This window comes from Argopecten irradians, chromosome 6, assembly GCF_041381155.1.
Source record: "Argopecten irradians isolate NY chromosome 6, Ai_NY, whole genome shotgun sequence".
In the NCBI taxonomy this organism is placed as follows: Eukaryota; Metazoa; Mollusca; class Bivalvia; order Pectinida; family Pectinidae; genus Argopecten; species Argopecten irradians.
Genome location: NC_091139.1, coordinates 39,022,893 through 39,035,135, shown reverse-complemented (window position 1 = coordinate 39,035,135; position 12,243 = coordinate 39,022,893). Strand labels below are relative to the sequence as shown.

The following is a 12,243-nucleotide window of genomic DNA, read 5'->3' as shown; positions in this document are numbered from 1 at the left end:
TAGGTGAGTATTTAAAACATAACATTCCTGTTACTTCAGTTTGGCAAGTATACATGTGTAGGTGAGTATTTAAAACATAACATTCCTGTTACTTCAGTTTGGCAAGTATACATGTGTAGGTGAGTATTTAAAACATAACATTCCTGTTACTTCAGTTTGGCAAGTATACATGTGTAGGTGAGTATTTAAAACATAACATTCCTGTTACTTCAGTTTGGCAAGTATATACCACTGAGTAGGTGAGTATTTAAAACATAACATCCTGTTACTTCAGTTTGGCAAGTATACATGTGTAGGTGAGTATTTAAAACATAACATTCCTGTTACTTCAGTTTGGCAAGTATACATGTGTAGGTGAGTATTTAAAACATGTTCCTGTACTTCAGTTTGGCAAGTATACATGTGTAGTGAGTATTTAAAACATAACATTCCTGTTACTTCAGTTTGGCAAGTGAGGTACATAACATTCCTGTTACTTCAGTTTGCAAGTATATGTGAGATATTTAAAACATAACATTCCCTGTTACTTCAGTTTGGCAAGTATACATGTGTAGGTGAGTATTTAAAACATAACATTCCTGTTACTTCAGTTTGGCAAGTGTACATGTGTAGGTGAGTATTTAAAACATAACATTCCTGTTACTTCAGTTTGGCAAGTATACATGTGTAGGTGAGTATTTAAAACATAACATTCCTGTTACTTCAGTTTGGCAAGTGTACACGTGTTGGTGAGTATTTAAAACATAACATTCCTGTTACTTCAGTTTGGCAAATATACATGTGTAGGTGAGTATTTAAAACATAACATTTCTGATGAGTGTAAAACCAACCAGGTATCAAACTGATGTGGTCCTCGTTGATATCTAGGACTCTACAGATTGTTCAAAAAAGAAGAATGCATATATATGCTCAGCTGAGTGAGAGGGAGTGCATTTAACACCATGTAAAACCCAAATCCATTCAAACAAGCTACGTTTACATGTAAAGGATAGTATTCTTAGTTTATTGTACATATTTGGTTTATTTTTCTTTAATATTCTATCATAATCCAGGACATATATGTACATATATATACAACTGACATAAGACCAATAAATAATTGTAACCTAATAATTGGTAAATACTTGATTTTGTGTACTTGTTGGAATTAGTAGCTGGTGATCAGACTGTCTGAACCACCTATTCTCTTTGTATGTTATTAATGTCATCATATTTCATGCTGTTGACTACAAGTTAAGGAGTTAGTACTAAATATCTTATATGTGTCATACCTGTATTGACACAAGAAGTGCATTCAGCTTATATAATTATGAGCTGGCAAGCTTAGTCAGCTCGTGTACCTACATGTAGGGTAACACATCAGCCAAAACAGATTGTTTTACTTTATTTTCATGTAGGAGAATATATCAATATTGAAATTGTACATGTCAATGCTAAATATAAGTACTAAATATACATAGTAACTGAAAGACTTTGATGTTGTATTGAAGGTTCAGGATGGTACATCACATGGGTGAAAGTTCGTTTTTGCCATTTGGGTGTGGGTCTTTGGAGAAGTTACTGACAGGTATTATTTAAATTTATAAAAGACAATCATAAACTTGGCATACCAAGAGCAGAATCGTACAGTCCACCAGAGCAGGGATGAGCAAGTGCATCAAATGTCTGAGTATTGGTAATTTCCTTCACACTAAGCTTCTGAATCTCTGACTCCAAGTAGAAGCGGAATTCCAGGCCCTCCAGCCTCTGAACAGCAATATCTGTGTCCATCTGTACATAGCAAATTAAAAGAAATATACGGTATAGCACAGAGAAAATACCACCAAGGCCAGTTTATTACCCTGCCTCTATCCTGCCATTGATGAGTATCTTTTTAGGGTTTTATAAGGTTAATGCCCTATTAACAGCCAGGGTCATGTAAGGATGTGCCAGGTATCTTGGTGGAGGAAAGCCAAATTAAAGTATCCAAAGAAAAAACACCTACCACCAGTCAGTACCTGGCAACTGCTCCACATTCAAACTCACGACCGAGAGGTGAAGGGTTTGTGGTAATATATGTTGAGACATCTTAACCACTCAGCCACCGCTGCCATTTATAACATGTTTAATGTGTTCAGTAATAGTTTATCATTCGGTGAAAACAGAATGTTGTTAATCTTTGCAATCTTGCTAATAGTTGTTCATATCCAGTGCTATTCAGTTGTGACGTATATAATCGACTAATATCAGATGTATGATATTGAGGGACTTCTGAGGGCAATGTTAGAAATGATGTAAAGATTCAAACAGTCAAAAGTGGGGTTTTTTCTCCACAAAAACAACATTTAATGCCCCAGAAACTTGTTATACGTCTGAATGAAGGGTACCAAGGTCTTGGGATAAGCCTTCAAAGATGTAAACAAATGTTCCGACACAGGGGTGTGGTGGGTAGGAGCTCTCACTCTCATTTACACATGACTCATTTCATTCATCCAATACTATAAACATTTACCACATAAAACATTGACATTCATTCACTTTTCATTCATAAAGACATACATATGCTACAGGACAGAGAATTATATGTTGACCCAATACAAAATGTATTCTATATGACTCTATATATATACAATTGAATAAATTATTATAAAAACAATACATTTTCAACAATACAATGAAGCCATACATTAACAAAAACTTCTTTGATGTTCAGAGGATGCTCAAGACAACATCAGCCCTTATTCAAGCTATCATGTGACTAGAGTTTTTGCCAGCCCTTTATAGGGTCTCACTTGTAAAAGGACCGATTCCTAATATTGTTTGTCACTTAAGTTGATAAAGGGTGCTTTACATTTAAAGTATTTTACTAGTTAAAAAGGGATCCATTTGGTTACCGACATCATTCAATGAGTATTTTTCGAAACGACCACATTTTTATCTAAATACATCCAATTTTCTACTGTGTTTTTTTTTATTGCAACTGATTTTTCAACTTTTACTGTTGTATCAATGTATGCCATTTTTTGTCGCATTGTGGGGCTAACCCCAACACTAGTAGGCTATCCCAACAATGTTAGAGGAGACACTATTAAAACATTACTTCGTGTCTAACAGTCAGCAAAATATATAACGTCCGATAAAAAACGACTGATTAGTCGACTCTTATGTTATGCCTTATGCAAGATAGTGGTTTTCCCCGACCTGTTATGAGAGTAACAAATATGTAAGAGGTATAGAACGACGAGACAAACAGTGTTTTTGATCATTACGTCATGTTATGTCGGTATTGCCCCATCAGAAGTTTCTCAATAACGACGTCTAATATTATTGGATTACCTCAACATCATTTAAACACATAAATGTTAGGCCTGTGTTTCATCTAGATCTCTAAATATTCGTGAGAATGCTAATAAATTAGTTCGCATATATGTCCATGAATACTTACAATCAGATATTATTTAACAAGCCATCCAGCTTTGATTATTTTTACAAAACATGAACACGTGGGTTAACAGATCTAGAAGTTCGACATCTTTCAGTTTTGTGGTCGTCCGCTTCAAGCGTTTTGTTGATCCCGACAGCTGTTCTAATAAGTATAAGATGGAGTAGGCCTAGTACCGGAGATATCTTATCCGGAAGGTGAACATTTTACACCAATTTTCAAACTCTGTAATATTAGGAAATTCGATACAAGAGAATTACGTATATTTTGATTTGTCTGTCTTTTTATATATGGTTGTTCATTAAACCTATAAAAAACGAATGTCGTTATTGCCCCCGACCTCAGAAGTTTCTCAATAAGGTATAGACCGACGTCAAATATTTTTGATTACCTCAACATCATTCTTAAACGACGTTAATATTATTGTTAGGCCTGTGTTTCATCTAGATCTCTAAATATTCGTGAGAATGCTAATAAATTAGTTCGCATATATGTCCATGAATACTTACAATCAGATATTATTTAACAAGCCATCCAGCTTTGATTATTTTTACAAAACATGAACACGTGGGTTAACAGATCTAGAAGTTCGACATCTTTCAGTTTTGTGGTCGTCCGCTTCAAGCGTTTTGTTGATCCCGACAGCTGTTCTAATAAGTATAAGATGGAGTAGGCCTAGTACCGGAGATATCTTATCCGGAAGGTGAACATTTTACACCAATTTTCAAACTCTGTAATATTAGGAAATTCGATACAAGAGAATTACGTATATTTTGATTTGTCTGTCTTTTTATATGGTTGTTCATGATTTTTTTAAACCTATAACAGATTTTCTAATAAATGCAATATAATAAATTCCAAAATATGTGCATCGGCTACAGTAACGTTAAATAAAGGCCTATTGCTTAAATCAATATTTACGGTTTGACTGGTTGGACCTAGTCGTTCGTTTATGAATTAAAGACGCACGTGGTGATTTCATATTGTTTTCAGACGAGCCTCGATAAAACCCTCACAACTCAAGCCAGAATCAAAATCTGCAGGTCCGTCAGGATTTATACTTGAAATAATAACTTAAAGATGCTCCACCGCTGACAAATGGTATTTTTTACTATCACAAACAGGAGCAGACGATTTAGTATTTTTCTTCAGTTACAAAAGTTACTTATTTTACACCATCACCACCATTGAAAAGTTTGAGCTTCTAATTTTTCTTCAAGTTAAAAATATGAAAAATAATTAATTGCATCCCGAAAAAATTCCGTGTCACTATATCCTATATGGAAGGAAGTACTGATTGCGCATGCACTAAAGGCGAAATAAATTATTTTATAATTATATATATATATATTAAAAGGCACAATTCACTGAAACTACCTGCACAAATAAGCCATAAATTACATTAAAGATCCTCCACCGCCGACAGAGCATAAATGATACTCATCATTTGAACAATAATTGGGGTTAAATCGTGTATATGTATGTCTAATTAACACAAAAAATCATATAAAATAATTTGTTTTGATTTTGGTGCATGCGCAATCAGTACATCATTCCATATAGGATATAGTGTAAGTGAATTTTTTCGGGATGCAATTAATTATTTTTTATATTTTAAACTTTAAGTAAAATTAGAAGCTCAAACTTTTCAATGGTGAAAATGGTGTAAAGTAAGTAATTTTTGTAACTGAAGAAAAATACCAAATCTTCTGCTTCTGTTTTTGATAGTGAAAAAATACCATTTGTCAGCGGTGGAGCATCTTTAATTAAAACGTATGTCATCCTTAATTTGTTAAATATTCTACATTTTATTCCTAAATCATGTATCTTAGCCATTTTAAGATTATTTTTAACGGAAAATTTTGTTTGGAATAATCATTTGAAAAAAAAAAAACACAAAAAAAACAAAAAACACACATTTGGGAGAAAACGAAACATTGCTCTTTGTCATCTCATTAAAACTTTAAAGAATGTGTCCACAATTTTACATGAAAAATACTCTCAGGACATCTTCTGTCTATGTGTAAATTAGTTTCAAAATCAAAATCCAGGAAAACAGGCTTGGGGTACACAATGGAGGCCTCTGATTACCTGAAATTTAGAAAATGTCAGGTTAAGTGAAAATTGATATACAATGTATAGGGGTCATGAGGTACATTTTGTATGCTGAATAACTTGGGGATATTACCAAAATGCTTGGTTTCAATACATGTAGAAACTGAATTGGCGTCTCTGATTGGTTGAAATTTTGATAATTTTTGATAGGCTTTAAGTGAAAATTGGTACAACATAGTAACAGTTTCGAAATACTTTTTAGCAATGGTAACGAAATCAAGACCCCTGATTGGTTAAAATTAAGATTGTAGCCTTTTATTTTGTAATGTTGTTATTTTTAGTTTAAACATATTTTATTTGAAAATCAAAATGCATTTCAGTTTCTCTTTTTTTTTAATCTTTTTTTTTAGTTCGATTTCAATTAGTTTTTATCTTCAAAATAGGGAAATATAATATGTTATTTTGTATCTTTCGAGTGTTTGTTTCTTATGAATTACATCTTCTATTCAACTATTATTTGATTTGTGATATCATAAAAGAAAATATTTTTTACTTCACCCGAAAGCATATCTAGAAGTTAAGTTTTTGAAGCGCTAGCGAAAACGCAAGAATGAAAATGCACTAATTACCCAATATTTTTGTGTGTGTTAATTAGACACATAAACACGATTAAACACCAAGTATTGTTCAACTGATGATTATCGTTTATGCTCTGTCGGCGGTAGAGCATCTTTAATTTTTATCCTGTCAAAATTTTGATATTTTTTCTTGAATAATCAATTGTTGTTAAAACCAATTATTAAATACTATTATAAGTGGGTTTGAAATAAAGAATGAAGCCTCTTCATTTGCCAAAATAATTGAAAAATCGAAAATTATAAATGTTCAAAAGTTGAACACAAGGGGTCCCCTTGACTCATACCTAAAGTATAGTGTGAAGTGTGACGAATAATGTTAGGTTTGCAAACTCGTCCCGCAGGTGACGAACGGAAGTACTTATTCTTTGTAATCCCGCCACTTTGCTTTACTACTCCGCGCGATACAGACGTGTACTCACTCTGACGGATTATATTAGTACCAAAATCCTTCGCTGAATGGCATATATTTTCAACCTCATATTTAACAATATAATATAATATAACACCTTGTAATATATTAGATTTCATATACAGTGTATATGCTCATCGAGTACCTCTTTGTTGCCAGCGGCAATACATTAATTGTGGTTTCAATTGGTTTGACAACTACTTCTTATATTGCCATACCGAATGTTATTTTGTTTGCTAGTTTAATCTATTATTTCTCCAAATAGCCATAAATGCCTCTGAAGCTACAATGAGGCAATTAATATGGTGTTGAAATGCATAGGGTAATCCCTTGAGCTTAATCCATCATTCAGAGAAGGGATGAATGCTGTCCAGTGGGTAAGCACTTTGTGACACGTTAATACACGAGGGACTTATCCTACGGACTGTTGGCAGCGTTCCCTCTGAATCTCCTGGGTTGGGTGGGTTTAATACCTCTTTCCCGAATGCAACGATATACATGTATAGGGATTGAGGGGCTAGCTAGATATAGGTCGTTCGCAACGCCAGCAAACTGACTAAAGCCTGTCTTTGAATCCTGCTTAGATATGGTACCCAGCAGCTATTTCTAAGCTTCGCAATTTCATCCATTAATTTTGTTTCATTATGTCGGCCCTGCAGGTAGGGCGTTCTAATTTTAACTGCTGCCCCTTTTGCACGATAGTAAAAGGCGATTAAATTTAGAACATTATCTTTCTTCATAGTTTACTTTCTTCTTCCTAAAGTCTCTCTTGACTCGCCTCACTTTTGGCCGTCTGTTTAGCGTTCGCCCTTGCGTTAGAATTGTACCTGCTGCCCCTATTGCATGATCGTAAAAGGCGACTAAATTTAGGATCTTATCTTTTCTCTTCTTCCTTTCTCACTTTATCTTTCCTAATGCCTCCCTTGGCACCGCCTCACTTTTGGCATTGAGTTAAGCGTTCGCCCCTGTGAGGAAGACTCTGGGTTCTGTCCCTTGGCCGAGACACACCAAAGTCTATAAAATATATTATATATTGTATTGTTTCTAATAATTCGTGCATTCTATTGTCCCTGATTCGAGTTGCTTGTAACAACAGCACGGGATGGTGGATGCGTCGACATACATTCGCTGGAATCGGTTTTTCTATATGGTTCACCATTGCTTTCAACTTGTAATTGTGGAAGCTGTGCGGCCCTGCAGGTAGGGCGTTAGAATTGTACCTGCTGCCCCTATTGTATGATCGTAAAAGGTGAGTAAATTAATTATCTTATCTTTTCTCTTCTCCCTAACTAACTTTATCTTTCCTAATGCCTCCCTTGGCACTGCCTCACTTTTGGCCCTGAGTTGAGCGTTCGCCCCTGTGAGGAAGGCTCTGGGTTCTGTCCCCTGGCCGAGACACACCGAAGTCTATAAAAGTGGTAGTTTCTGTTCCTGCTTGGCGCTGAGCATACAGGGAGTGGGACGACTGGTTTGCCCGTTGTCAGTATAATGTGACCGGGTGGGGTGTGTTGCTTGGTGTCTTCGTCGGCATGCTTCAGTGATATAACACTATAAAAAGGGCAACAGTTCCACTATACAAGAAGACACAACATGAATATACCACAGTCTCCCAAAACACGCACCTCGCACAACATGCACGCAACACACCCCATACATGGGAGACAGTCCTTACATGACCATAGCTGTTAATAGGACGTTAATCAATCAAACAAACAATCGCACTTCACACACGCTACACTGCATACATGGGAGGCCGTCCTTACATGACCATGGCTGTTAATAGGACGTTAAAATAATCAAACAAACGTGGTATTCTTACGTGTTTCTTTTCTTAGCATCCTTTGTAACAAGGGCCCTTGCAATCTCTACCAATTCGTCTTTGAGCTTAAAATACCTCTACCGCCTCCCGACTTTATGTCCAAACTCCGTTGTTATGCTGTGTTTCACTACAATTTCATTTTGGGTGGGTATGTCGACTTGTAGAAGACTACCATCGTTCGAATTTCTTAGATCCTTCGGAATGTCGACAATTCGTTCAATGTTATCCTCGGAGAAGCCAGTTTCCTCTACTGGTGAAGCAGAACCAAGGGAAGTTAAATCATCAGTCTGTGACTGTGGTGGTTGTAGCTTTTCGGGTTTCTTTCCTTTGTATATGAGAAGGAGTCGGATTGTCTGTAGTTCTTCGTCGTTATCTCTGTTCATTTCCTGGTTACTTCTTTTAAGTTGATGCCGATAATCTAGATGGCATTGCAGTGCAATCGTTTGCTTTGTAAAATGTGACCATTTCCTCTTGTAATCTGTACATAATCACCATGTATTGCTCCTGCAGTTTTCGCACTAATGTAATAGCAAAAAATAATAACTATATTGTTTCCCAAAACTTCAATTGCAACGCTCGGGGGGAAATATTTTGCCTTCTGTGACCTTCTCTAACTTCTTTCCATTGTATTCAAGAATAAATTCTGTTGCTTCAGATCCAGACATCTTCCTGATCGGTTCGCGTACAAGGTTACGTAATCGGCAAAGAATTTCTCCCAAAAACATCAAGAATGAGATACCTGGTATGCGTTTTACTGTTCTGTTGTTTTGTGTTCCGTTAGTCCAATCACCAAAGTTCTCGTTTTCTATAATTTACCCTTCTTTGTGAACTTCACGTTCGTAGTCATGTACTTTTAATTAAAATTAGTAAATGCACCTGGACGATTTCTCATTTTCAAACAGGCAAAGGCAGCTATGTATCTGTTAATGAATGCCGCATCGTCATCGTAAAGATATTTTTGTCCATTTTCTAAGACATGAAATTAAACAAATTTTCAATTTCTTGATACCAAAAATATACCACATAATTTAAATTCGAATTTCACTTTTGAACAAAGGACATAAGATATTTCACAAAATAAATAATTTCCCCCATATCGTTACACGATGTTATTTATATTTTGAATAGGATACTAGTTGTAAGACTTTCATTACCTTTATAACGTTTTCAAGTTTTTGCTTTCGAATAGTTGTCCGCTTATCATTTCCCTTTGAAAAAAGAGCCATTGTTAAAAGATAGGATCTAGTGTTCATTGTGCTTTCACGGATTGAAACTTCTCTAGCTGATGCTTGATGTATCTAATCCACTGTTTTAAGCTTTTAAGAAAGTTTGCCAAGGGTTTATGCTGTACCTGAAGTTAAAAATACTGAATTGAGATAATGTTTAGTAAATAGTAGAGTAAGGTTGAGTTTGTTAATAGTGGCATATTGAATAGGATCATCGCCCTTATTTGAATCAATTTTATTTATAAACCTTATACCTTTGGCAATACAAAGTTGAAAAACTCCTGTAGCCTTGTGATGGTCATCATTTCCAGCTTAAAACCGACATCCGTTTGTCCCATCTAGTAAAGAGATCTTGTAACGTTTCGGATATGTCGTGGGATCATTCTTTTGTCGTTCTTTTGTTGATGAAAATATCTTTCAAAACCAAGGAAGTCTTGTTTGCTTTATTCTTGTGGTACATCATTAAAATCAGATTTCCAATAATAAAGTCTTCTTTTTGTCCAAACAAAGTGTTGTTATTTTTCGGGTCGATCCGAAATCCAAGATGGCCGCCACAGCCGCCATCTTGAAACACATTTTGAACTTCTTCTCTAGTTCTACCGGTGCGATTTGGCTGAAACTTGCATGAAATGATCCTGACATGGTCCTGACAAAGTGTTGTTATGTTACGGGTCGATCCAAAATCCAAGATGGCCGCCACAGCCAACATCTTGAAAAAACATTTTGAACTTCTCAAGTTCTACTGGTGCCATTTGGCTGAAAGTTGCATGAAATGATCCTGACATGGTCCCGACAAAGTATTGTTACATCTCTGGGTTGATCCTAAATCGAAGATGGCTACCACGACACTATATCTAATTGATTTTCTATATGTTAAGGCCCTTGAGCCTCTTGTTTGAATTAAAATTTGTTGAAAGAAATTGAAAATGATCCTGACAAGGTCCTTACAAAGTGACACCATATATATATGTAATTAATTTTACTATTGTCAAGGTAGTCAGATGACCGTTAAGGCCCTTTGGGCCTCTTGTTAAAGCAAAAAGTGTGACAGACAGGATACCACCCTGAGGGACACCCATCTCCTGTTTTTGTGTTTCAGAATAAGTTAAACCCTTTCGAACTTTGAAATGCCTATCGGGTATAAACTTTGAAATAAACTTTGGCAAATTACCACGTATACCGATATTATGGAGATCGTTCTTGATTCCATATTGCCAAGTTGTGTCGTATGCCTTTTCAAGGTCAAAGAACACGGCCACAAGATGTTCTTTCTTGGCAAAAGCTTCTCGTATAAATGTTGCTAGTCTAACTAAGTGATCTACCGTTCTCCTGCGGTTTCTAAAGCCGCTTTGCAGAGGACTTAGAATATTGTTTGATTCCAGGAACCAAACTAATCTAGTATTTATCATACGTTCAAGCGTCTTACAAATGCAGCTCGTCCATGAAAGAGGACGATAGTTATTGGCATTCTTCCCGGGATTCGGAAGGGGTATAATAGTAGATTCCTTCCAAGACTCGAGAATTTCGCCAGAAGAATAAACTTGGTTAAATATTGTTGAAATACATTTTAGTGATGAGTCTGGTAATTGTTTTAAAAACACATACGGAATTTCCTCTGGTCCAGCTGCCGAGTCCCTTGAATTTGAGGGACTCCAGCAATTCTAGTATCTCGAAAGGCCTATTGTAACTTTCAGTATTGGAGGATTTAAAATTTAGACGTCTCTTTTTCTTTTCTTTTTTTAAATTTTTGGAATTTTTTGAATGATTTTTGACGAGGAATTTTAAGCAAAATTTTGGAAAAGGCGTCAGCTATTTCGAATTTTTAAGGAAATATTTTATTTTTGTCAATGAAGTGGGAGAATGGTTTTGTTTTTCTTTTCCCACTGATTTTACCAATCATTTCCCTAACTTTCTTCGAAGATGTATTGGAATTAATTTTTGAGACGTACTCTTTCCATGTACTTTTCTTGTCGAATTTGATAGACCTTCGAGCTTTTGCTCTCCAAATTTTAAAATTGTTATAGTTTGAGACGGTTGGCGAAGCCAAGTACCGCCTCAGAGCTGCATTTCTACAAGATCTATTGATAAATGAATCATTTGAGAGAAGGAACTTTCTAGGTTTTGGCACGGATTTTGGTATGGTTTTTGAAGCGATAGAAGTGAGCGCTTCCGTGAAAAATTTTATGGGTTATCAAGGTTCAATTTTTTTTTTTTTTTTTTTTTTTAATTTTTTATTTTCGAACATTTTACACAGTATATATAAATGGACACTAACACACAAACACTTGCATATGCACTCATTCACAATACTTAAAAACATCAAATTGTACGTTACGAGACATCCATAAAAAACATATATTTACCATTAATAGCAAACCATAACGCACATATATGCATGCTCTCACTCTCTCTCTCTCTCTCTCTCTCTCTCTCACACATACACACACACACACACACACACACTCACATACATACAGACAGACAGACAGACGGACACAGACATACTAAAGAAGAAAGATAAGAAGGAAGAAGAGGGAGGAGGTACCGTTACACATACACTATATTATAGTTTAAATATATTATATTAAATAAAAAAATAAATAAATTGTTCTGAAGAATCGTGCTGATCGGCTATATAAACCGGTTAACCCTAACCAAAGATAAAAAGAAAATTA

The 12,243-nt window shown here is 35.4% G+C and overlaps 1 protein-coding gene across 1 annotated transcript in view; it reads right to left on the bottom strand.

Annotated features, from left to right (window-relative positions):
• Positions 1-3,561, bottom strand: part of LOC138325833 (DNA-directed RNA polymerase I subunit RPA1-like) — a 44,063-nt gene extending 40,502 nt beyond the window's left edge. The window contains exons 1-2 of the mRNA XM_069271770.1: positions 3,425-3,561; positions 1,611-1,770 (exon numbers count right to left, since the gene is read on the bottom strand). Of these exons, the coding sequence (XP_069127871.1) occupies positions 1,611-1,770 (160 nt within the window). The 5' untranslated portion in view covers positions 3,425-3,561. The remainder of the gene's footprint in view (positions 1-1,610; positions 1,771-3,424) is intronic.
• Positions 3,562-12,243: the final 8,682 nt, after the last annotated feature.